The following is a 27,940-nucleotide window of genomic DNA, read 5'->3' as shown; positions in this document are numbered from 1 at the left end:
AAAATATTTTTTGATTTCCCTTTCGATTTCTTCTTTGACACTTTGGTTGTTCAGAAGCATTTTATTTTTCACATTTGTATAAAATTTCCAGCTTTCCTCATGTTATTTATTTGTAGTTTCATACCATTGTGATTGGAAAAGATATTGGGTATGGTTTCAGTCTTCTTAAGTTTGTGAAGACTAGTTTTGTGACCTAATATATGATCTATCCTGGAGAATGTTCTATGTGCCCTTGAGATGAATGTGTATTCTGCTGCTGTTGGATATAACCTTCTGTATGTATGTTAGGCTGAGTTGTTCTAAAGTATAGTTCAAGTCCATTATTTCTTTATTGACTTTTCATCTGGATAATCTATCCATTATTGCTATTAAGTTCATCGCTGTCTATTTTTGCCTTAAGATCTGTGAATAATGTTTAATGTATTTAGGAGCTTCAAAGTCACATTTCAAAGAAGCATGCATATGGGGATGTGAAGAATTTGTGATCATTTGTACCATTTGTGATAAATGTACCATTTATCAATTCTCTGTACCCTCTCCTTTCTTTTGGCCTATATGCAAGCTTAAGTTTCCCCTAATCTTCTTGTCTCTACTTTTTCATATCCTGTTAAATCTTTTTAACTTCCTGCAATTTGACCCAAGATATAAGTTTTGAGACTTTATTATTTGCCATTTCCATTACTGACTTATTTGACTAACTTGAATCCCTACCTTGGAACTCCATTCTCCTTTGGCTTTCATGATACTATAATTCCCTAATTTTCTTTTCTTCCCCCTATGACCACTTCCCAGATTCTGTTGCATCTTCTTTCTTGTCATGATCTTAAAATTAGTTCTTTTCAGAGTTCTTCCCTCAGTACTCTTAACTATTCACTCAATACTGTCATCCTGGCTGGTTTCATCCATTCTCATATTTTAAAAAATAATTGGGCTGAATTAAATATACCAGAGGCTATACATATCAAGCATACAGTTAGATGAATTAAGCAAAGTGAAAATCCATGTAACCCACACCCAGTTTAAGAAAGAAAACATTACTATCTCTTGAGAAGCCCCTCTCCAGCCCAGTGATATCACAACCCGTATGTTTTCTGTTTGTAACTTTAAATTTGTAATAATTATAGATTCACAAAGCTTACATAGTACAGAGAGGCCCCATGTAGTCTTTACCCAGCATCCCCAATGGTTACATCTTATGTAGTTATAGTACAATATTCAAACTAGGTATTTCATATTGGTACTATGTGTGTGTATTGTTCTATGCCATTTCATCATGTATGTACAGATTTCCTCTGCCATCTGAAAGCAGAGTGTTCCTATGAAACCTTTTGTAAGCTGAAATGGTGTAAAGTGAAGAAGTAATTACCTTAGGATACATCTTACTATCAGATGCAGAAAATAAATCGAGATAAAGTGCAGATGCTCAGAGACACAGTTCAAAGCTATGGTGGCTTGATGCTGAGATGCTGAGTGTAGTTCTTGGGGAAGGAGCTTGGCGGCGCCACTCTTGCTGCTTGGAGTGTTTTCTGCCTCTCTAAGGGCTTGCTGCAAAATAAACACTGGGTGCTATTTTTGCTTTTTTTTTCTCATAAAAGTGAAAACCCTCTCCAGATTTCTTTCACTTAGTGAAAACAGGTACTAATGTAGGTCTTTTGTAAAAGTGAACTAATGTAAAGTGAATTTTTAAAAAAAGCGGGGGCTACCTGTAGATTCATGTAACCTCTGATGCAATCAAGATACAGAACTATTCCACTACCACAAGATGTCCCTCATGCTACTCCTTTGTATTCACACCCACCCCTACCATCCTTAAACCCTGGCAATCAGTAATCTGTTTTCCATGTCTCCATGTTTTTCATTCGAGAATATTTATACAGTTGACCCTTGAACAACATGGGCGATTGGTTTCAGGACCCACCAGGGACACCAAAATCCATGGATGGTCAAGTCCCACAGTCAACTCTCTGTATCTGAGGCTCTGTATCCATGAATTCAACCAACCACAGATCATGTAGCACTGTAGTATTTATTGAATAAAATCTTTGTATAAGTGGACCCATGCAGTTCAAATCTGTGTTGTTCAAGGGTCAACAGTATAAGTGGAATTATACAGTATGTGACCTTTTTGAGATTGGCTTTCACTCAGAATAATGCTCTTGAGGTCCATTCAAGTTATTATATTTGTTAATGATATTTTGTTAAGAATTTTTTGGCATTCTTATTCATGAGGGATATAGTCTGTAGTTTTCTTTGTACTGCTTTTTTATTGTTTTGCCATCAGGATGATGGGAAGTGTTTTTGCCTCTTCTATTTTCAGGAAGAGATTATGTAGAATTGGCGTTAATTTTTCTTAAAATATTCCATAGAAACCACATAGGCTTGGAACATTTTTTGAAGGCAGTTTTAAATTATAAATTAGATTTGAAAAATAGCTATAGGAATATTCAAATGATCTACTTCATTTTAGTGAGTTGTGGTAGCTTGCACTTTTCAAGGAATTGGTCCATTTCAAGTAAGTTGTCAAATTTATGCATATAGAGTCGTTTGTAGTGTTCCCTTACCATCCTTTTGATGTCTGCAACCTCTATAGTGATATCTCGTTTCATACCTTATGTTAGTAATGTGTTTCTTCTCTTTGTGAGTCTTCCTAAAGTTTTGCCAATTTCATCAATCTTTTCAAGAATCCGTTTTTTTTTGGGGGGTGGGTTTTTTTTTTCATTTTTCTGAATTCCTTTTATTTTTTTGCTTCCTTCTGCTTGTTTTGGGTTCATTTTACTTTGTTTGTTTGTCTGTTTCTTGAGCTCAGAGGTTAGATTGATTTAAGACGTTTCCTATTTTATAATGTAAATATTAAATGCTATAAATTTCACTGTTCTAGCTGTATTACAATAAATTTGGTAGGTTGCATTTGCATTATCATGTAGTTCAAAATATTTTAAAAAATTCCCCTTGAGACGTCCTCTTTAACCTAGGGATTATTTAGAATTAAGTTGTTTAATTTCCATTCTTTCTTCTGAAAAGTCACCACAATCTTGACTTCCAATATATATTTTGTTGGTTTTGATCTTTAAACAAATTGAATCCTAAAGTATGTAACACTTTGTGCTTGATATTTTTGCTCAACATTAAATTTATTTAATGAAATTATTCTACCATTGATGAGCATTTGGATTTGGAATTTTAGATTTTTTTTTTCCAGCTGGGGTTTGGAATACTGATTCTGTGACTATTCTATGAATATTCTTGTCTTCTGTTGAACATATGTACTAATATATACTAATTTTTACGCTTCAAACCTAGGAATGAGGTTTCCATATTGGATATTCTCAAATTGGTATCCAAAGTGGTTTAAGCAATTTATATATTTCTACCAGCAAGGGGTATGTAAGTTACAGGTTCTCCACATGATTCCAAAGGGTTGGTATTATCACTGTGGAATTTTTTGCCATTCAGGTGGGTGAGTAGTGTTATGTTTTACTCAAATCTTCTATACTCTTACTGAGTTTTGTCTGCTTGTTCCATCAATTATTGAGAAAAGTTGCTAAAAATTTTCTGGTATAATCATGGATGATCTATTACTTATTTTAGTTCTTTCAACTTTTGCTTTATGGATTTTAATATTATTCACATACAGAATGATATAGAATTATATCTTCTTAACAGATTGACACTTCTGATGAAATTTCCTTTTCATCTCAAGAATTTTTCTTGCTTTAATATTTTCTCTAATACTACTTTGTTTACTTCTGTTCTGTTTCTTTTCTTGCCTTTCTTGACTTCTTTTGGATTTCTCACGTATTGTTATTTCATTTTAATGGACTATTAGGTTGTTATACAGTCTTTTATTATTCTTTCAGTGTTTACCTTAGAGGTTACAACGTACAACCTCAATTTATTAAGGGCTGTTGTAAATTAGTTCTTTACTGCTTTATAGACAAGGCAAAGACCCTAGAACACTCTAACTACATTTATCACCTGTTTTGTGCTATTTTCAGTCTTTTAAAAATATATTTTAGTATGCCAGGAAATGATTGTTTATGTTGTCACTATATTTACTCAGACATTTATCCTTTAAAAATTTTATTTTTCCTTCCTTTGCTGCTTCTTCAAGTTCTCCTCTGAGATGATTTCTATTCTGTCTGAAGAACACTTACTAGAACTTTAATTCAACGTTGAAGACTTTTGGCTTTTATTGGTTTTGGTTAACAAGTCAGCCACCATTCTTCTTACCGTCGTTCTTTGAAGGTGAAATGTCTTTTTTCCTTGTCTACTTTTAAGACTTTTCTCTTTGTGGCTGGTTTTATGCAGTTTTACTATTATGTACTTAGATGTGGGTTTCTTTATATTTACTTAGCTTAGGATTGTAACCCTTCTTGAATCTATAATTTGTCATTTTAAATAATAAACTTGGGAAAATTCCAAGATATAATTTCTTTAAACATGACTTATTTTCTCTTATCTCTACTCTCCTTCTGAACTTCCAAATACATGGTATTGGAACTTTTCACCAGTATCATGTCTCTTACCCTGTCCACTCCCCACATTGCATTTTCCAACATTTTATAAATGCTTCAGTCTGATTTTTCCTTTTGCTCTTTCTTCCAGCTTACCAATCTCTTGTCAGTTATGTCTAATTGCTGTTACATTCATACATTTAGACCTTAATTTCAGTTATTGTGCCATTTCTCATTTCCATTTGATTAATTTTTAGATTTTTCATTTCTTTGCTGAAATCTTGTCATTTAAAATTTTATAATTCTGTTATTGGATCTATTTTGGGCCTGTATTTTTTTCTTGGATTTCAGTTAATTCTTGTTTTATTTTGATTGAATTCCAGACATTGTGTATGAAAAAACTGTGTATAGCTTGATGCTCTGGATAATGCTATCTTCCTCTTGAAATGATTTGTATTTGCTTTGGTAGAATGTTAGATTTGGGGAAGCTCACTTTAACACAATCTGTAACTGAGCTGAGCATCAGTCTATGAGAGGGATGGCTCATTTTTGCTCATCTTTACTGTTAGGATACAGCTCTAATAAGGATTGTAACAGGAAGTCCTGGGTGTCTATGAGCTTCTTGTCCTCTGGTGGGCACGAGCTCCAATGACTGTCTTCACAATTCTTTAAGAATACTGGAAGCTCTTACCCTCTTAACGTCTCATCTGCTGTTTGTGATTCAGAAAATGCATCTGGGGGAAAAGCTATGCTAAAAGTCTGGATTATCTCTTGGTTTCAACTCTGGAATCTTGGTTCCTTAAATCCCAGCTCCCTTAAATCCTAGATTTCCAATACCTTCAAACAGCTGATGTTTTAAAATTTTGGCTTGCTTCTGTTGTGTTCTTTGTAGGAGGCTTGGGCTGCAAGAACTTAGTTTTTAACTGCTGGAAATGGAAACCCTATTTCCATATTTTAAATAACCAGCAAAATCAATCGCTTTCTATTTAGCTAACCTTTCTCCAACCTCCAGTTATGTATTTTCAACTGCCTAACAGACATCTCTACTTTAATATCACATAGTTATCTCAAACTCAACTTATTCTGAATGGAATTTATCACTTTATTCAATCCTGTTGTGTCTTCTACATTTTGTATCATTGCAGGTGTCACCCAATCGAGAAATGGGGGGGTCATTTTAGATTCTTTTTTTTCCCTTCATACCTTATGTTTAATCAGTCAACAAAACTAAAACTTACCCTTTTTTCACTGCTTGTCAGAGTTACTGCAGTAGTTAACCATTACTCTCACACACACTCTAGTTGTTCTTATCAAATTTATCCTTTCTAATGCATTTCCCTCTATTTAATATTTTTTCAAGCATAAATCCAAGCTTATCATTTCCCTCCTTAAAAGCTCTTCAGGGGGGGACTTCCCTGGTGGTGCCGTGGTTAAGAGTCTGCCTGCCAATGCAGGGGACACGGGTTCCAGCCGTGGTCTGGGAAGATCCCACATGCCACGGAGCAACTAAGCCTGTGTGCCACAACTACTGAGCCTGCGCTCTAGAGCCCACGAGCCACAACTACTGAAGCCCACGTGCCTAGAGCCCGTGCTCACAACGAGAAGCCACTGCAATGAGAAGCCTGTGCACCACAATGAAGAGTAGCCCCCGCTCACTGCAACTAGAGAAAGCCTGCACGCAGCAACGAAGACCCAACACAGCCAAAAATAAATAAATAAATAAATAAATAAATTTAAAAAAAAAAGCTCTTCAGTGGTTTCCCCATCTGCGAGGTATAGTTCAACACTTTAGTCATCGTCTTTGATGATTTGACTCTATCATCTGGTCTCTTCCTACTTCTCCAACTTTCACTCTTAACCTATTCCTCCCTGTTATTATGTTTTAATGATATATATTTATTTTAGCTACTGGAATATACTATGATCTTTTTCACATTTCTGTTTTTGCATGAGCTAATCTTTCTATTTCAAATATCCGCCCACCTTGCAATCTGCTTGGTAAACTATGATTAATCCCCTGCTCAGAGGCCACATTCTTCATAAAACTTTATTCCTTCTTATTTCCCAATAGAAGGCTCATTATCTTTTCTGCGCTACTTTTTTCATACTTCTGTTAATACATGTATCACACTGCAGTACTGATTTGTTACCTGTTTGTTTCCTCCCTTAAAATAAAAACTCTTTGTGATGAAGCACCTTATTACTTTTTGATATGCCAAAGTTTAATATATTCACTGGCACATTATAGACACTCAATTAATGTATGTAAGCTAAGCTTAACATTCTTAGAACCACAAAAACTTAATTTGTATTATTAGATAACAATTGATGAAACCTCTTGAGAGACAAGGCAGAAAATGAACAAATAAAAAACAGCAGCACATTTAAAAGAGAGCTACACATATTCACTGGCATGATTCATATTGCTGAGCAAGGCTTTCTGAAGTTCTTTTCCATATATGAAGAAAGGGTGAATCTGAATTCACAACAGATCCTTGGGAAATTTTCCTTAGTATGGAAAAGCAGCCTGTTTGCTTTGAAAAGCAATTAAACAGGTGATCCAAGCAATGAGAAGAAATAAGAAGGGGGAATGAAAGGGAAGAAAGAACAGCAGAGACTTTCAGGGCAGAAAGGAACTTTAATGAGGAGAGGAGCAGTCAATGAAGGGACTGAATTGGATGACCTCTGATTCATACTTTGCTCAGGTAGCTAGCTCAGGTAGAAGAACTCAGACTGAAATGTACTCTTTACTTGTAGAGGCATAAATTATTTAAAATTCTCCTGAGAATTATACAATATCATGCTCCACGTCTGTGTAGCTTGTACTCTGAAGACAGTCGCAAATCTTTTTTTATGGTCTCTTACAAAAGCTCCATTAGGAAGGGTTGACAGCTATTCAGAGTACCTGGAAAATAAATTCTTCCTTGTAATAATATCATATTTAATTAGGGAAAAGCTTTCCAATTGGAGCCTACAAAAATACGTGTGAAGAATTTTCTGAAATACTGAAAAGAAAAATTTAACTTGTTTTGTATTTTCTTTTGCACAAAATCTGTGGACTTTGTAGTAGCTTTGTTACACAGATATATCATCAGGCCCACATCAGGTAAGAGCACCAGGAAAATTCTCACATTTCTAAGGTTTTTAAAAAGCACTCTCAGCTTCCTCTGTAACAGTTGTATGATCATCTTCATTTTTGCAACACTGAAAAAAAAATTAACTTCTTATAAATCACATTACGATTCCTAAAATCATACATGTAGTAAGTACTTAGTTTTTAAAAAATATAAGCAATACTGATGTTTACAGAATAAAATGTTAAAGTGCCATTTGTCCTCTTTCTGTTCCATCTCTACCTCAACCCACTCTCTTACCCGCTATTGAACCACTTGTAACTTTTGGTATACTCCCAGACTTTTATAATAAAATATTTATGGTCTTCTGCAACATGAACAGATGCTGGCACCTGAAAAGTCACCTTGTCATGACATTCCCAATTATTACCCATTCCTTCCCTTGAAAGTAATGCCGTTTTGACTTTTAGGTAATCAATCCTGTCTTTTCTTTCTAATTTTACCAACAGCTTCCATCCCTCCCTAAACATTATAGTTTATCTTTAGCTTTGCCTGATTTCAAACTTCCTATGAATGAAATAAAAAAGTATGCATTCTTTTGAATTTGCCTTTCAATATTCAACATTATATATATGACATTGATCTATGCTGTTAAGTGTAGTTATTGCTCATTTTAATTTCTATGTAGAATTTTATTCTCAATATATTCACCTCTCACTGAATGCATTTCCACTTTGGGACCATTATGAATAATACTGATATATATGTTTATTTTTTTCCCTGGAAGTATATCTTGCTACATGTGTACACACATTTCTGTTGGGTATATAATAAGGACTGAAATTACTGATAGGGTATGCACAGCTTAACCTTCAGTAAATAATGCCCCAAAGATTTTCAAAGTTGTTGCAGTAATTTATATGCCAATTAGGAGTGTGTGAGAAATTTCTTTTATCCATAGTCATTACCATCACTTAGAACTGTACTTTGAAATTTAGTCATTCTGTTAGGTACTTAACATCTCATTGTAGTTTTATTTTAATGTTATTTTTGAAATGGCTGGATTTATGTCTGATATTTTGCTATTTTCTGTATGTCTGATGTCTTTTATGTTCCTCCTTGTTTTTTTAAAAAGTAAATACTTTCTGTGTATTATCTTAACTTCTTTGTTAATTTTATTTTACTATAATTTTGGGAATTTTCTTAGTCATTGGTCAGGGATTACAATATGCATTTTAACTTATCACAATCTGCTTCAGATGAATGCTAACTTAATTCCAGTAAAATATAGAAACTTTGTTCACATGTAGCTGTACTCCTTCCCCTTCCTTTGTGCCTTTGTAATCTTTGTGTATGTCTTTATTTCACCTTCATTTTTGAAAGATAGTTTTAAAGGATATAGAATTCATGCTTGACTGTTTTTTTCCTCCAGCACTTTAACATGCCATCCTACTACCTTTAGGCCTCTATTGTTTCTGATGAGTCAGCTATTATTGTGGTGACACTGCACATGAAGTCATTTTTCTCCTGCTGCTTTCAAGATTTTCTTTTATCCATTTGGCTCTGAGGCATCTAGGAGTGAGTCTTTTTGTGTTTATTCTAACTGGAGCTCACTGAGCTTCTTAGATGGATAGAATACAATTTTTCTTCAAATTCGGGAAATTTTTGGCTATTATTTCTTCAAGTTTTTTTCTTGTCCCCCCATCTTCTGGTATTCTCATTATGCATATGTTGGTGCACTAGATGGTGTCCCCCAAATCTCAGAGGCTCTGCTCATTTTTGTTTTCTGTTCTTCAGACTGGATGATCTATATTGGTCTATCATGTTTGCTGATTTTGCCTTCTGTCAGCTCAGATTTGCTCTTGAGCTCCTCTAGTGGGTTTTTCATTTCAGTAACTGTATTTTTAAATTCCAGAATTTCCATTTGGTGCTTTTAAATAATTTCGCTCTCTTTTATTGATATTCTTATTTATTAAAAGATTAACAGCTTCGTTGAGGCATAATTGATCTACAAAGAACTGCATATATTTCATGTATACTATTTGATATATACAAACATAGTGATACCATTGCCACAATCAAGGTAATAGACATTGATACTCTTATTTGATGAGTCATTGCATCATCCATTAATTCTTTAAACATGTTTTCCTTTAATTCTTTGAAGTCTTTCTTTGTGAAGTCCAACATTTGTTCTCCCGTCCCCTCAAAAAAACTTTATCTATTGACGACTTTTTTTTCCAAGTGTATGGGACACTATTGCCTGTTTTTGCATGTCAAATGTTGTTGTTGTTGAAAAATGAATATTTTAGATAACATATTTTAGTGACTTTGGATTCTGATTGCCTCAGCTTCCCTCTGGAGTGGTTGTTATTGTTTTCCTTTGTGACTTGCCTGTACTAATTCTAGTGGAGTCTGTGTCCCTTGCAGTATGTGGCCTCTGATATATCTGTTTACTTTTTTCTAGTTTTTAATTATTGTTTTTATTTTTAACCCTGGTCTCCTAGGGTTCTCCCCTGGGTCAGAATAAGTGGTCAGCCAATGACTGCTTAGAGGTCATGCTTAAACACCTTGTTATGGGCTGAACTGTGTTTCCCCTCAAGTTCATGTTAAAGTCCTAACCCCCAGTGCCTCAGAATGTGCCTGTATTTGGAGATAGGGTCTTCAAAGCAGTAATGAAGTCATCAGGGTGGGCCACAATCCAATATGATTGATGTCCTTATAAGAAGAGGGGATTAGGACACAGACACATACAGAGGGAAGACCATGTGATGACACAGAGAGAAGAAAGTCATCCAAGAGCCAAGGAAAGAGGCCTCTGAAGAAACCAATACTTGCCAACACCTTGAGCTTAGAATTATTCCAGCTTCCAGAAATGTGAGAAAATAAGTTTCTGTTGTTTAAACCATCCAGTCTGTGGTAGTTTGTTATGGCAGCCCCAGCAAAGTAATATACACCTTAAGCTAGTAAGACCACCACACTTGGTCAATGAATCAGTATAGCTTAAGGAAGGTATTCAAAGTTTAGGCCATTTGTAAATCTGTCACAGCTTTTACTTTGTGTTTGCAAGGCCTCTTATTCAGCCAGGGGTGAGAGCTTACTAGGGCCCTCTCCAGTCTCCTTAGTGCATGCATAGTCTCACCCAAATTTGTAATATTCCAGGCCACAAGGGATAAATAGGATACTATCAAGGCCCACTTTGGCTATCTTTTTCTCAGACTCTCCCTGTTAAGTTTCTGGCTGGTTGCCAATTTCTTGCCTCAACAAGTATTGTAATCTTAGTTAGGCTAGGTGTTATATTGGCTTTTCCAGATTGTTTGCAATGGAGATCACTATTGTTTTTATACCCCTGGTCATAAAACTTTCTTTGCTCTGCTCCAAATAAAATAAGCCCTCTCCAGCAGTGAGGCTGCTGGTCCTCACAGTCTGACTCACCCAGGTAAACCTCTGCAAAAAGGAACCTGGGGCTGAGGGGGCAAGTTGGAAGGAATTAGAGCCGCTCCAAGCTAAAATATCACAGACATCCACTGTTCTTACCCAAGGTTCAGTAACTTTTCTTAAGCAAACACTTCTCAATTTGTTATATGCTTTGGTAAATTTCCAGAATGTTTAAAAGGTTGTTTATTGACAATTTCGTCCAGTTTTATAATTTCTTTTTAGGGAAATCTGCCATATCCTCACCCAGCCATTCTGGAAGCCCCACCATTCCCTTTTCTTAGAAAATCCTTTTTCATGTAGTCTCATAGTTACTTATGCACTTCAGTTAGTCTCTGCTCAGAGGGTCTTCCCTTACCATCTTATGTAAAATAATCTTTGCCTTACCTCCTTACTGTGTTTTGTTTTACTCTATAACACTTTTCTACTTCCTCAAATTATTATATATTTGTTTGTTTATTGTCTTTCTCTCCCATTGGAGTGCAGGCTGCTTGATGGTTGGAATGTTGTTTTGTTAATCATTGCGACCTGAGTGCCTATTACACTGCCTAGTAAATAACAGGCCCTCCATAAGTATTTGTGAAAGAATGAATGTTAGATATCTAGTTTTTTTAAGGTTGAGAGGAAATGTCTCATCAACTTTTGTGGGATTGTGAATTAATACAGCATTTTGGGACGTTATTAAACTTGCAATTACACTTCTAGGAAGCAACCACCTACAGAAATACTAGTCTTGTATGCAAAGATATATGTAGTGGGATGTTCACTGCATCATTGTTTATAACTTAAACTGGAAAAAAGTTAAATATGCAGCAGCAATAAAGGAATGTTAAAATAAATACTAAGGAAAACTATGATGCTATTAAAAGGCATTGTTTACACATGCTTACAATGGAAAAATGTTTATGATAGCTGAGAAAAAAAGCATGTAACAAAGGTGATCACACAATTAGTAAGAAAGAAGTGTGTATGTGTGTGCATGCCTTTTTGTGTAGATTTTGATATGTGAGCATGATGGGGACTATATTAAGAGGAGAATAACATTTTACTCTACAATTTTTTTACATTTTAATATTCAGTTTCACATATTACTTTTGTAATTTTATAAACAAAAAAGAAAAAATTAAAAAAGTGAAGTAAATATTATCACATATTCTATTTTTATTAGTTCCAAACATATTGTATCAGAACACTTCATCTCCTCCTAGAGTGTGCTTACTAGAAATCTACATCTCTAGATTTGCCAGAGGGTTACATCAAAACTTACCAAATCAACACAGCCGAAGATCGTGTATATGAAAGCATTACACAATTCCAAGGGGTAGAAGCCCAGTAAAACACGTGAAATTTCTCTCCCAAGTTTCTGAAACCAGAAAATAGGGAGACATCTTGCATTATCATCTTTTGTAAAAATTAGAACAATTTTTTTATTGAAGTATAGTTAATTTACAATGTTGTGTTAGTTTCAGGTATACAGCACAGTGCTTCAGTTATATATGTGTATATATGTATATGTGTATGTATATACATATATTCTTTTTCAGATTCTTTTCCCTTATAGGTCATTACAGAATATTGAGTACAGTTACCCATGCTACACAGTAGGTCCTTGTTGGTTATCTATTTTATATTTAGTAGTGTGTATACATCAATCCCAAACTCCTAATTTATCCTTCACCCCCTCCCTTTCCCTTTTGGTACCATAAGTTTGTTTTCTATGTCTGTGAGTCTATTTCTGTTTTGTAAATAAGTTCATTTGCATCTATTGAGATGATCGTATAGTTTTTGCTCTTTAATTTGTTAATATAATGTATCACACTGATTGATTTGTGGATATTGAAAAATCCTTGTATCCCTGGGATAAATCCCACTTGATCATGGTGTATGACCCTTTTAAGGTATTGTTGGATTCAGTTTGCTAGTATTTTGTTCAGGATTTTTGCATCTATGTTCAGCAGTAATATTGGCCTGTAATTTTCTTTTTTTGTGTGGTATCTTTGTCTGGTTTTGGTATCAGGGTGATCATGGCCTCAAAGAGTGAGTCTGGAAGTGTTGCTTCCTCTGCAATTTTTTGGAATAGTTCCAGAGGATTAGGTGTTAACTTTTCTCCAAATGTTTCGTAGAATTCACCTGTGAAGCCATATGGTCTTGGACTTTTATCAGCAGCTTTAAAATCACAAATTAATTTCAGTACTTGTAATTCGTCTGTTCATATTTTCTATTTCTTCTTGGTTCAGTCTTTGGAGATTGTACCTTTCTAAGAATTTGCCCATTTCTTCTTGATTGTCCATTTTATTGGCATATAGTTGCCTGTAGTAGTCTCTTATCGGCCTTTGTATGTCTGTGGTGTCAGTTGTAACTTCTCCAATTTTCTTTCTAATTTTATTGATTTGGGCCCTCTCTTTTTTCTTGTGTCTGGCTAAAGGTTTATCAATTTTGTTTACCTTTTCAAAGAACCAGCTTTTCATTTCATTGATCTTTTCTATTGTTTTCTTAGTCTCTATTTCATTTATTTCTGCTCTAATGTTTATGACTTCTTTCCTTCTACTAACTTTGGGTTTTGTTTATTCTTCTTTCTCTAGTTGCTTTAGGCATGAGGCTAGTTGTTTGAGATTCTTCTTGTTTCCTGGGGTAAGCGTGTATCACTATAAACTTTCCTCTTAGAACTGCTTTTGCTGCGTCCTATAGGTTTTTTGGATCGTCATGTTTTTGTTTTGTCTCTAGGATTTTTTTTGATTTCCTCTCATTTCTTCAGTGATCTGTTGGTTTAGCAGCATATTGTTTAGCCTCCGCGTTTGTGTTTTTTACATTTTTTTCTTGTAGTTTATTTCTAATCTCATAGCCTTGTGGTTAGAGAAGATGGTTGATATGATTTCAATTTTCTTAAGTTTACCGAGGCTTGCTTTGTGGCCCAGCATGTGATCTCTCCTGGAGAATGTTCCATGTGCACTTGAAAAGAATGTGTACTCTCCTGCTTTTGGATGGAATGCTCTATAAATATCAGTTAAGTCTGTCTGGCCTAATGTATCATTTAATGTTAATGTGTCTGGCCTGTTTCCTTACTGGTTTTCTGTCTGTCCATTGATGTAAGTGGGGTGTTAAAGTCCCCCACTATTATTGTGCTGTCAATTTTTCCTTTAATGTCTGTTAACATTTGACTTATATATACTGAGGTGCTCCTATGTTGGGTGCATGTATTATATATTTACAATTGTTGTGTCTTCTTCTTGGATTGATCCCTGGATCATTATGTAGTGTCCTTCTCTGTTCCTTGTAACTGTCTTTAGTATGTCCATTTTGTCTGATATAAGTATTGCTACTCCAGCTTTCTTTTGAGTTCCATTTGCATGGAATCCCTTTTTCCATACCCTCACTTTCAGTCTGTATGTGTCTCTATATCTGAAGTGGGTCTCTTGTAGATAACATATATACAGGTCTTGTTTTTGCATCCATTCAGCCAGTCTATGTCTTTTGGTTGGACCATTTAATCTGCTTACATTTAGGGTAATTATTGATATGTTTGTTCTTATTGCCATTTTGTTAATTGTTTTAGATTTGTTTTTGTAGGTCTTTGTTTTGTTTCCTCTTTTGTTCTCTTCTTTAGCATTATGTTTGGATTCCTTTTTCTTTTTTTGTGTGTATATGTATTATACATTTTTGGTATAGCAGTCTATGTATATATCCACATGATTGTTTTAAATTCCTCATCTCTTAATTTCCAGTGCATATAAAATATCCTCTATTTGTACTTTCCTTCTCTCACAATTACTAGTTTTGATATCATATTTGTGTGTGGATGATTTCCTACCTTTACTGTATGTTTGCCTTTACCAGTGAGCTTTCCCATTTTGTAATTTTCTTGTTTCTAGTTGTGGCCTTTTCTTTTCTGCCTAGACAAATTCCTTTAGCATTTGTTGTAAAACGTGTTTGGTGGTGCTGAATTCTTTTAGCTTCTGCTTGTGTGTAAAGCTTTTGATTTATCCATCAAATCTGAACAAGAGCCTTGCTGGGTAGGGTATTCCTGGTTGTAGGTTTTTCCCTTTCATCACTTTAAATATATCATGCCACTCCCTTCTGTCCTGCTGAGTTTCTGCTGAAAAATCAGCTGATAGCTTTATGGGGATACCCTTGTATATTATTTGCTGCTTTTCCCCTGTTGCTTTTAATATTTTCTCTTATCTTTACTTTTTGTCAATTTGATTACTATGTGTCTTGGCATGTTCCTCCTTGGGACTCTCTGCACTTCCTGGACTTGGGTGACTGTTTCCCTTCCCATTTTAGGGAAGTTTTCAGCTATTATCTCTTCAAATATTTTCTCAGGCCCTTTCTTTCTCTTTTCCTGCTGGGACCCCTATAATGCAAATGTTGGTACATTTGATATTGTCCCAGAGGTCTCTTAAACTATTTCTTTTCATTCTTTTTTCTTTATTCTTTTCTATGGCAGTGATTTCCACCAACCACTCTGTCTTCCAGCTCACTGAACTGTTCTTTTGCCTCATTTATTCTGCTTTTGATTCCTTCTAGTATGTTTTTCATTTCAGTTATTATATTCTTCAACTCTGTTTGTTCTTTATATTTTCTCTTTGTTAAAAACTTCTTGTAACTTTTCCCTCTGTACATCCATTCTTTTCCTGAGTTCTTGGATCATATTTACAATCATTATTCTGAACTACTTCTTGTGTAGACTGCTTATCTCCACTTCACTTAGTTGTTCTTCTGGGGTTTTATCTTGTTTCTTCCTCAGGAACACAATCCTTTGCCGTCTCATTTTGTTTAAATTTCTATTTGTATCTTTATGTATGTGGTAGGTTAGTTACATTTATTGACCTTGGAGAAGTGGCCCTCTGTAGGGGATGTCCTATGTATCCCAGCAGTACACACCCCTCTCAACATCCAAGGGCCAGGGACCAGCTGGTCCCAGCGTAGTTTCTGATCTGTGTTTGTGGAGTCATTTCTGCAGGCTGCAGAATCACAGTTTTCTTGCTTCTGGTGTCTGCCACCTAGTGGGTTAAGCTGGTTTAGAGGCTTGTACAGGCTTCCTGGCAGGAGGGGCCAGTGCCTGCCCACTGGTGGGTGGAGCTGGGTCTTGGCCCTCCGGTGGGCAGGACTGTGTCAAGGGGCATGTCTAGAGGTGGCTGTAGGCTCAGGATGTCTTTAGGCAGCCTGTCTGCAGATGGGTGGGGCTGTGTCCCCCACCCAGTTGTTTGGCCTGAGGCATGCCAGCACTGGAGCCTATGGGCTGTTCAGTGGGGTCAGGCCTTGGTGCTAATGAACAAAGCAAGATGTTGCCTTGAGGAGCGTTCATGCAGATGAATACTCCCTGATATGTCTGCCACCTGCTTTCATGACCCCAGAGTGAGCCACAGACACTCCCTGCTTACCCAGGAGACCCTCTAAGACCAGCAGGTAGGTCTGGCCCAGGCTCCTATGAAGTCACTGCTTTTGCCCTGGGTCCTGGTGCGTGCGAGGCCTTGTGTGTGCCCTCCAAGAGTGGAGTCTCTGTTTTCCTTAGTCCTGTGGAGCTCCTGCAATCAAGCCCCACTGGCCTTGAAAGCCAAATGCTCTGGGGGCTCCTCCTCCTGATGCCAGACCCCGAGGCTGGGGAGCCTGATGTGGGGCTTAGAGCTCTCACTGCTGTGGGAGAACTTCTGTGATATACTTATTCTCCAGTTTGTGGGCCACCCACCTGGGTGGTATGGGATTTGACTATATCACGAGTGTGCCCCTCCTGCTGTCTCATTGTGGTTTCTTCTTTATGTCTTTTGATGTAGAATATCTTTTTTGGTAGGTTCCAGTCTTTTTTATTGATGGGTGTTCAGCAGTTAGTTGTGGTTTTGGTGTGCTTGTGAGAGGAGGTGAGCTCAAGTTTTCTATTCTTCCATCTTGTCTCCTCCAAGTTTAAGATTTTAAGATACCTAAAAGATCTTGGAAACTGTCTTTAAGATGTGTAGGGATGGCAGAGGTCTGTAGTGAGGTCCAGTCTTGAGCCAAGTCTCAGCACCAAGAAAAGTGCCCAGTCCTTATGCGGTTCTCTCAGCTAAGAACCCAGGCAAACCTGAAGAGGCAGAGAGGAAGCACATGGAGATTGGCCCTCTGCCCAGATTGTGGAAGAGCCCAGAGGGCACACTGACCTCACTTGCATTATTATCTTTAGTAAGTGCAGATATGGTCATGGAAGGAGCTCCTAATATGAGAGTCAAGGAAAAGAAGGGAAACAGAAGAATAAATAAGCCTCTTTCACCATTTGATTCCCCTAGGCATTCCTACGCCTGTGCCTTCTGCTTCACTTTCCTAGCTTTCATTCCCCCAATTCATTATCTACAGCTTTAATTCTTGATCTTCATCACTCAGCAGTCTTGTCTCAATTCTTGCAACTCTTCATTCTCATTCTCTTCACTAGAGTCTCTGGCACAGCTCACTATCCAAACTCTTCAGTCAACAAGATTTGGCTATTCTGCCTCCAATGATAAGAGGGCTACCAAGAGATTTTATCAAGCAATTTTCACCACTAAAACAGCTATTATTAATTACAAACTTACTTAAATTTACATGTGTAAAAATCTCACACAGAAATTGCTATAGTATCAGATGGAAGAATGAATAAATTCAAAAAGAGAAACATTTCACTTGGAAGTATAAGGTGATTGTGATTTCTGGGATAAATAAAGCAGATCCCTTTTGTTGCTATTGGAAAGGTATTTTCAACTACATATGAGGATGATGATTTGGTACTAAGCCTGAAAATAAATGTAGTTTCTGTGCTGGCTGTGGAAAGACAAGAATGATATTCTGACCTAGAAAGAATAACATCATAATTCTCTCTCCTTCAATTCCACATCTTCCTCCTTTTTTCTTTTGGGTTTATTCAATATCTTTTATATGCAAGAAATTATTACGTGGTAGAGATTAGATGGTAAGAATGAAATGACAAAAAATTCCTGATTTCTCAGTTTATATTCAAGTAGAAAATATAGAAAGATAATATAAGGTAACATATGATAAGGTTAAAGATGTCAAAATGGATAAGAACTTGATCAACAATTATACGGGACAGGAGACTCACCTTAAGCCATTCATATCTAGGAAGGCTTTGTAAAGAGGTAGGACCTTTGAAATAAAGACTAAGAAAAATGAAGGAGGAAAGCAATATTCTAGGCAGCTTTAGTTTACTTGTTTCTTTGTAACCTATTTTGTTTCAGAAAGAATTTAATAACATAAATTAAGAGTGTGACAAAATAATTAAGAAATGGAGACATTAAAAAAACCAATAATAAAGCTAAATTATATATCACATGACCTACAGTTTGGTAATGTGAGCAAAACACTGAATGCAAGAATGAACATAACAGTTTTTGAGAAAATGATAAAGCAAGCTTAATTCAGATAAAGTGTTCATTCACGATGATATTAACAGGAAGATAAAGAAAAGACTGTAGGAGGTTTGAAATGGCAAAGTAAAGAATTCTCATTTAATTTTACTGACAGAAGCATAATCATAGCATTTTAGCTGGGAAGTACTTGTGACCTCTTAGTTGGCAAGACTGTAAAGTAATTTTGCCCACACTCCGTAATTTATGTGTGTTGTGTTATTCTCAAACTCTTCCCCTGAAAGTGGCACGTTGTGTGCCAGAGAAGTTCAAATAGGAAAAGAACAGAAAGAGTGACTGAGTTCTCAACACATAACTTAAGCCTCTGAATCCAGCTTAAGTCAGTAAGTGTTCTTTTTTGGGAAGTCAATTTGGGCTGTATTTCTTGTCATAACCAAAAGATCCCTAATTAATAAAAATTTAAGTAAATGATAAACAGTACTTGGTAATTGGGAAGACAGTGAAAAGATAAGGGTGAGGATTATATCAAGGTTTTGAGCCTAGGACACTGAAATAAGGGAGTCTTGCAGTACAGTACTTTTGAGGAGGTAAACATTTTCCATTGTATATACATTGAGTTTGAGATGATGACGACAGAAGCATATCCAAGTAGAAAAGTCATTAGAACATTAGAACAACAGGCTTGGAGTTTGGGAGAGACAGAGCAGTTAACTAATAGACATGTGATAGCATCTTCTCCGTTTACACATAAAGAAACTAAAGAACAGGGAAGTTAAGAAACTTGTCCAAGGGGTCAAACAGTTAGTGAATATGAAAGGTAGTATCTGAATAAAGGCAGTCTAGCTCTGGATTTATTGTATGAGAAGTATTTTTCAGAGGCATGAACTTTTGGAGGTAGCTGAGCCTACCTGAGAACACTGATAACTTGATGAGTTTGTGGATTTAGCCAAGCCACTTGTTTATGTTAGAAAGCTGGCATGTGAAAAATCTTGTAAAATATTGGTTGCCTTAGAAAATGTAGGTATATAATTCTATAAGGCCTCTAGGAAAAGACATATTATATAAGTTCATTTTGCGTAACTAATCACAGCAAACAAGCTGAAACTTGTGTTTGGGAGATTGTGAAATTGATCATTAGTACTGAGTTCATGTCAGACAAATACAATGTACAATGGTTTGTAATACTGTTTGCAAAGGTAAGTCTTGGCAATTATGCCATATTTTCTTAAAGTAAGATTATAAGCTTATGAGTAAGAGTGATAAGCTAAAATAACTTGAAACAATTCTATACTTACTAATTCCACCCGTCCCTATCTCTGCCCCTGAAATAAGAATTGAAGATATCTAGATTGGATTTCCAGGGCAAATGAAAAATTTTCTTACAATTTACAGGGAAAATCTGATGCATGCTTATTTAAATCAATACATCATTCATGACAGACAATCTATTTGGAGGTATTACTGCATCTTCTCTCATCATCTTATTGTCTCCTAGGCTTTTGTTCTCCATGTTTGGATTCCTTCATCTGATGGTCCCCTTTATAATATACTGCAGGTATAGAGAGAGGGTATATAGTGGAGGAGAAGGAAGTTTATCCCTCATCTAGAATGAGCCTTCTACTCAGAATTATTTTGAATTAAAATTTCCAAATTGTTATTTGTTTTGTTCTGTTGTTCAGTAACAAAGAGGAGCTCCACTCCAATCCATTCTCATTTTAAATGGAAAATTTTTATAATTATTGCTCAAGTGTTTTGCAGCACTAATATTCTGTTATTCGGAATTTAAAGTCAACACAACTGAAATAAATCTACTGTAGTATCAGTAAAGATATTCACATTTACTGGAGAACGTTACTATCTTAAAAAGAGATATAGTTATTTTTCTGGTACAAAGTATGTGATTGGATGTTTAATTAAATGGAAGCAAGGCAGATTCATGCACATTTGGCATTTGAGGACTTAAAGCAAAATTCATGTGAGACACAAAAATAGGCTATATATGAAAATATCTATGTTAAACCAGAAATGAGTAGCTGTATACAATTCCAACTACTATATGCATCAATAGCAGAATTCTTTTGTTGATTTTGGGGAATGGTTTTAACGTCTAGGATTATACTTTTCTTTCATTAAGAGAATCATCCTAATGTGTGTATATATATATATATGTATACATACACATGTATGTATATATATATCCTACTATATATATAAAACTTATCACTGAAGTCTTCAAATTTTTTACTTTATTTTAATTGGGTATGTCAAGATTTCAAACATCCTATTAATATTTACAAAAAAAAGTTAGAGTTATTTTTGAATTAAAACTTTCAATCAAGAGCTTACTACTAAATCAAAGAATTTCATGGGGGCCAATAAAAGCCTTATTTTACCTCCTCAGGCTTCAAAATCTCTGAAAAGAATAATTTTGAAATTAAGATGTTCCTATAGGATTGGTCACTTACCGCTTGTCCATAATTCCTATATGACACAGAGTCAAAAGAAGACAACTCCATTACTGTTAGAACCACTGCAATAACTGCAACAATTATGCATAAGATGTTCATGATCATAGTACATGTAAGCTGAAAAGAAGATATAGGGTTATTATACTCAGAATAAACAATTTGGTTAAACAGTTTGTATTGCTGAAAAAAAAATCTAGTTAAAACTTTGATCTAGTTTCTGAAGCTTTAGAAGGGTTGGTATATTTGCCATTAGAGTAAAACCTTTTTCTGTTTTATAAGAATCCCAGTTAATTTGGAGGAAACATTGAAATATCATCACACCAATAAGCATCAATCTTCCATCTGGGCTCAAAAATATTGTATTTTACAATCTTCTGAGTCAGTTGGAAGAAAGGCTTATAATATATGATTTGAACAAAAGGAGTTCCACTGTAAAAAGAAAAAAAAGATGAAAAATGACTGCTTGCAGAAACAGGCCAAATAGGATTCAATGAATTTTAACCCTGGGTTTTCATTCTCTAGGGAAATCCATCATTATCTTTGGATATTAGTTTTTTATCTGTACAATTATGAGCACTAATTAATTTCTAAGGTATCTTTTAGCTCTAAGATTCTAAGATTTTTTTCCTTCCCAGTATCTTTCCACCTGTACTATAGATGGATCTTTATTCTGAACAGATTTTCTATTTTGTTGCAAGGTACAACTGTGTTCCCAAATTGGAGTTAGGAAAATGAAGTTTTACAGCAGAATTATGTCTATATATAAAGGCATTAGGTCCTATTAAATTTTTTTCTAACAGTAAAATTCACACAATGTTAAAAGAAAGTAGAACACCAAACCAAAAAAAACTCCACACTTAAACTTAGAAACCTTTATATAATATGATTGTAACTAATATAGCATGTTTGTCTACATTAAATTATATGCTCCTAGATTTTCAATTAATTCCTTCATTTATTTTACAGGTAGGGTAGATTCCTTCATTGTTTAATGCCCACTGTCTTTTCACTAAAACCTACTTAGCTTTGTGACAAGCAATTTCTAGGGTACTGTAAACATTTTAACTTACCAGGCGTGGAGATGGATGCCTTGCTACTCTTATTATGGAGACTCCTGAAATGATAAACTGGATATAAAAACATATATTTATAAATACTCATTGATAATGCTCATCAACTTAAAAAATATTTTTAACAACTTGCTCTTCTAAGTCAATTATTTTTAGAATATTAAGAGTAAAAAAATATAAAGAAGTTTCAGTGCAAGAGGTGAGGACAAGTTTATATCATATAGTAATGAAGGTAACAGTATGGTCACTAATAACAGAAACATGTAGGGGACAGTGGGCATAATTTAGACAGTGGGTTGTGGAATACGCCAAAGATGACTTAGGCAGTCCTGAATCAGGGACCAAGTTTGCTTATATCTGCGCATGCTTTCTCAACTCATTCGATTCTTACTTCTAATGCTATACTTCCTATTGAGATGCTGTCACTGATTGTAATTACTGTGTATGAATCCAGATGTAAAAAAGTAGCCCATGAATCTATTCCAGATTGTGTTTGTACAAAATACATCTCTTAACTGAGACTGTAGCCATTATTAGCGTAACAGCTGCTATCCATGTTTTTGTGTTTGTTTTGTTAAAAAGAGGTTCCATTATTTCATACCAGGCTACTTTGTCTATTTCCCAGAAGTGTAAAGCTATGTCATATTGTTTGAATGTGGGCTGCACAATCCCTGTGAAATATTCCTTTTGTCTTATCTGTTTTAGTGGTTTTGACAAAGATCTAAGTCAAAGGCTAATTTGTGGAAAAATAGCATTCATACTATACACCATACACAGGAAGGCCAAACTTGAAGCTTACTAATTACTCAAGGATAACTTAAGTCTACACACTCAGCACTTCATTCTGTAGCAAAATTGAGATTTCTAAGAAGGTACACAGTGAAGGTAAGAACTAGTTAAAAATACAAAGAGAAAATACCTTGTGAATTTTAAACTAGTGCTAACTAGATTACCAAACCACATGCTTTACAAAATGCCTTTCAAAGTTTATGACCTAAATGAGAAGTTTTGCATTGGATTATATTTAATTGAAATTTTAGACAACTTAATCTAGAAGCTAACCATGATATTTTTATAACATGAATGATTAAAAACATTGAAGGACAGGAACCATTATCTGGATTTTATCTGCAAATTTACTATTTTTGTCCTATTATTTTCCAAGGCAATGCTTTGACACCTATAAGCCAATGTACAAAGGCAGTGGCTCTCCTAGAGGCCACTGCTTCCTTTATAGCCCTCTCAAATGGTGGCCATCTTATCTCCTACTGCCCTTATATCACCAGTTCTAAGCATGGGTAAGTGGTCTCCTTGCTCCTTATTGTTACTTCCAACCATTCTTTCTCCTCCAGCTTTGAATCAGATGTCATCAGATTCTGTCACCCACTATCCCTTCTGGTTAAAGTTCTATCACCCACTATCCCTTCTGGTTGAAGTCATCTACTGACCCCTTGGTCACTCTTCTACTTCTAGGTGATTTTAATTCTTTTCTAACCTTTTCTCTCACACCTCTTAATCCTTGGTAATTTCAGAGTATACTTATATGATCTTTCTTATAACCTGGGCTTGTAGTTCTTTGAATTTCTCTCCTCTAATCCTTTGACTCTATCTTATCTCAGTCACTCACTCCCATGTTCATTCTCTTGTACTTATTTCTGTCAATAGGTGCAACACCTTTCAAATCTCAATTTTAATTATCTCACTCTGTCCACCACCTCCCATCTCTCTAGCTCATAACCTGCAGTATTGCAACTCTAACAATCCTTTGACCCTATCTGGAGCTATAATCTGAGCCCCTTACTTCTCTGTTATATTCTTTCCTTCACCAGCTTCAATCCCATGGTCAGCTATTAAAAACGCTCATTTTTATACGCTCTCAACTCCTTTGCACCTTTCTTGTTTGATCACAGTTGTATGGTTAAACCAAAATCTTGATTACATGCAGTTGTCCTTCTTACTACATGCCTGTGTCCATCAGCTGAACATGGCCTGAGAAAGATGTACATAACCATCTTGACCCATCTCACTAGACAATCATGTTCTAAAAGCTTAAGTGAGTCCTTAATGCTGCATGAAAGTCATACTACTTTTCTACAATCCATAAACTCTCTCTCGCTTTTCCTAGATGACTATTTCCTATTCTCTTCTCTCTCCTCAAACAACCAATCCATTCTCCATTCACACTCTCAGATCATGATCTTGCTTCCTAAATTACTGAGAAATTTGAGGTCATCAGAAGAAAAGTTCCACAAGCTCCCAACACCCGACTACCTACCTATAAAATTTGTCCTTTCTCTCTGGTCCTCTACCTTCCCTCCTGTTACCTGCCTGGACACTATTTACATTAAAGGTGGATAATTTTTTGTTGGGGGCTCTCTTGTGCATTAGAGGATGTTTAGCTGCATCCTTGGCCTCTGCTTACTGGATGTACACCCACAGCTGTGAAAACCAAAAATGTCATCACCAAATGTCCTCTGAGGGGAAAAATCACCTCTAGTTGAGAACCACTGCTAGAGATGAACTGTCCATACTCCTAGCTATTTGTGTATTAAAATGCTTCATTTCTTGCCTACCCAAGTCCATGATTCTAATAATCCCTTCCTCCCCCCATTTATCTCATATATCATCAATTTTATCTCTTCTGGTTCAGTCCCTTCAGCAAAAGACATGAAACAACCTACTGAATCAAATAAGCAAACCCCACCCTGACCCAAGTTTCCCTCAACTACTACCTCAGCCCTTAAAGGAGTTGTCTGTATTTGCTGTCTCTAATTCCTCTCCTCTCATTATTTTTTATTTTTTAATTTTATTTCATTTTTTAAGTTTTTGGCCTCCCCCACGGCATGTGGGATCTTAGTTCCCCAAACAGGGATCGAACCCACACCTCCTGCATTGGAAGGCAGAGTCTTAACCACTGGACCGCTGGGTCTCTCTCATTATTTTTTAAAACAATTCCAATCAGGCTTTTGCCCCACCTTCCAATGAAACTATTTGTCATGCTTACTATTGGCCTCCATATTGCTAAATCCAATGGTCGATTCTCAGCCCTTGTCTTATTGGATAACATAACACAATTTAATATAGTTGATCTTTCGCTATTTCTTTGTTCACTTGGCTTTCAGGATGTCACACTCTCCAGCCTTTCCTACTACCTTATGGCTGTAAGAAACCACAGAAGAGTGCAGGTGATGACAAATTTAGAAAATTTGTGAGTATAGACTCATTGTGTGAGGAACCTAAGGTAAAGACCCTAAATATGAAAATTAACCATGCTAATGGAGATTATGCTTAAGATTCTGCCTATCACATATCTAAGGACAATCCAACCTATGGTTGTCATTGTGTATTCACTCCTATAGCTACATCTCTTGTAATAGTACTGGTAAATTAAAGGTGCTTAAAAAATACTTGCTGAAAAAAGAAATCTGATTTTGAATAAATTACCAACATGGGATTTAGTTACTTAGCTCTCCTGAAAACTTTGTTTAGAAACTGTTCCCTATGTTCCACTAGTGGCATGAATATTATTTACTGAATGATTAAATCATATAAATGTATTCTACTTACAATAATTCCCCATAAAAAACATCCTGTTTTGTAAGTTATAGGTTCATATGTCCCAAAGACTCCTTTAATTTGTCCTATATACAAAATCAGTAGGAGATACCACATGAAAACACTAAAGATGCCAATCATAATCTGGATAGCCTATGAGAAGAGAATGCTATTAGTCTCGAAACCATGTAATTTATAACATAATTCCAAACAGTGCTGACTATGAGAAACATTCAACATTTTTACAAAAGATGAAAGTAAAATAGAAATGCACTTAACCATGAAATTTCTGGATTGGTTAGTCCAAAAAGAGGGCCCTTACCAGGAAGTACTGAGGTTTACCAAATAGGAATCAGTCATACCTGGAGCATCAGACTGTTCAATAGTAATTCTGGTGAATTCTCCCATAGAAAAGTTGACAATCTGACTCTACTACTGGCTATCCTCCCTACCTAACAAGTAATTACGTGACAGGAGAATACTGAGGTTACTTCTTTTCCTTCAAGGCACATTTGGTATGGATCTTTTTTCACAAGCATGCTGAGGTGGGGTAGAGTCAACACAGAGATACAAAGAATACCCAAAGTAGACTTACTTGCACAAGGTCTTCCTATTGGTAGGGGAGAATTATTACTCAACTTTAATTTGTAAAAAGACAATTATAATCCCAGTAAATATGTACCAGTAAATTTCTGAATTTATATGTAAACTGGTATTTCAACTATGAATCACATTTTTAATTACTCTTTAAAAATTTCAGAGGATACATTATCTTCACTTTCATAAACTTTAATAGGAAGCTATTTAATGTTTTAACTTTAATGGTTCCAGTTCTTTGTAAAGCAAGTAATCTATGAAACACATAAATGCAATTGGCTCATATTAAAGATATGTTTTAGAGAAATTTTTTTTCATAGAAAACCCACTTTTTTGGGGTAACAAACTTATGCATTTAGATTCAGATTTTAAGGTTTCCTCTGAATCAAATTTGGAAGAATGAAATTATTTTCAAAGGTTCTTTGGATCTGACTGGGAGAAAATCCTTTACTAGATCTCAAAATCCTTGAGAGCCTGGACTTTAGTTGTCCCACTGTTGTCACCAGCCTCTAACATGGCGCCCAGCATACAGCAGGCACCCAGTAAATACCTCTTGAACAAGCACATCAGTATCAAGAACATTAATTCCACATGACTTTCTGTTAACTATAAAAGGAGTGAGTGGGCTTGAGAAATAGTGCCTACTTTTATATGGATTGCAGCTTTTCTATATGAAACTATGACATACCTAAGAAGCCAAATCTTGTAAAGAGCTCTTACAAGAAAGCAAAGCTTCTAGTATCTGGAGAAGGACAAAATGACTTTTCTCATTTAAAAAGTATTCTTAACCTAGAGCCAATGAACGGGTTCTAGGAGGTCATATGCTTCCCTTTCCAGACACATAAGTGAGTGCAAAGGATTATGATATGTATATGAGTCTGGGGAAAAGATTCAGAGCTTTCTTCCTATGCCAAAGAAGTCTGTGACTTGAAAGAGGTTAAGAATCTCTGCTGAACAAGTCAGGTAGGAGACTTAGACAACTGGTCTACACAGTAGCCAAATTCAAAGGAGAAGTTCACATCCAGTGGGAAAAATTTTTTTCCCCTTCAGAAGTGATCTTTGAAATTCCTTGGTGTTTATTAAGAGAGCTAGATAAACTCTGTTTATACTTTAATAGAAAAGACAAATTAATAATAGTCCTACTGCATAGACACCGATATAGTAATTAAAAAGATCAGCAATACATCTCTCGCACAGTCAAAAAAATCTTTTTTTCTTTTATTACTTTTTTGATTTATCCATTACTCTGTGTGTATTGATTTAGTCAGTACACATATCTAAGCACATATCTGTTTATAAAGGGCAATGAGATCAAATTTGTAGAAGGCTATCAATATTTTTTAAAAAACCCAAAAACTTTTACCCTTTTGACTTAACCAAATCTGCTGCCCTCCAGATTCAAGAATATTCCTTATTAAATGTTCTTACATGCAGGAATATATTGAAGTCTTACTTACCCCTAAAACAAGAGAATCTGCTGTAGAGACTTTTGAACAACACGCACATAGAGCCATACTACCAGCATTGCCTCTAGATGATTATGTCTCTAATCTTTGGCGATATCTTTAATAGCAAACGTCTACAAAACAGTACAAAACACATATACACGCTTTGCTCAAAAGAAAGTACTTAAGTTCATTTCTTTTCTTATGGTTTTGCAACCACCTCCCCAAACTCTGAAGCAATCGCTTTTCCACGGCTTAATTGTTAGAGGCAATTTGTATCCACCTGTTCTGAATAACAGTCTCCATAACTGAAAAGCCTCCCTCTATGACTAAAAAATATTGGTATATTGCAGATATTTTCCCTGAGTAGTGAACAGTGTCTCTGGATGATAAAGTATACAGAACACCTAAGGAATAGTGTTAGAGGATTTTCAGTAAAGCTGTTCACAGTTCATTTGCAGTTCACAATCAATTCAGTGTAACTCATAGTGCCATGTTTGCATTTTTAAAACCA

General features: G+C 35.5%; 1 protein-coding gene across 1 annotated transcript in view; it reads right to left on the bottom strand.

The window, feature by feature from the left end:
• MS4A13 (membrane spanning 4-domains A13) overlaps positions 1-27,495 on the bottom strand; it is a 37,928-nt gene extending 10,433 nt beyond the window's left edge. The window contains exons 1-5 of the mRNA XM_061203783.1: positions 27,439-27,495; positions 25,397-25,537; positions 21,830-21,886; positions 20,757-20,876; positions 12,231-12,326 (exon numbers count right to left, since the gene is read on the bottom strand). Coding sequence (XP_061059766.1) covers positions 12,231-12,326; positions 20,757-20,876; positions 21,830-21,886; positions 25,397-25,537; positions 27,439-27,495 — 471 coding nt within the window. The remainder of the gene's footprint in view (positions 1-12,230; positions 12,327-20,756; positions 20,877-21,829; positions 21,887-25,396; positions 25,538-27,438) is intronic.
• Between the last annotated feature and the right edge of the window lie 445 nt (positions 27,496-27,940).

The sequence above is a fragment of the Eubalaena glacialis genome, chromosome 10 (genome assembly GCF_028564815.1).
Source record: "Eubalaena glacialis isolate mEubGla1 chromosome 10, mEubGla1.1.hap2.+ XY, whole genome shotgun sequence".
Classification (NCBI taxonomy): domain Eukaryota; kingdom Metazoa; phylum Chordata; class Mammalia; order Artiodactyla; family Balaenidae; genus Eubalaena; species Eubalaena glacialis.
The sequence above is the reverse complement of the archived record's forward strand: the minus strand, read 5'-3'. Positions and strand labels throughout refer to the sequence as shown.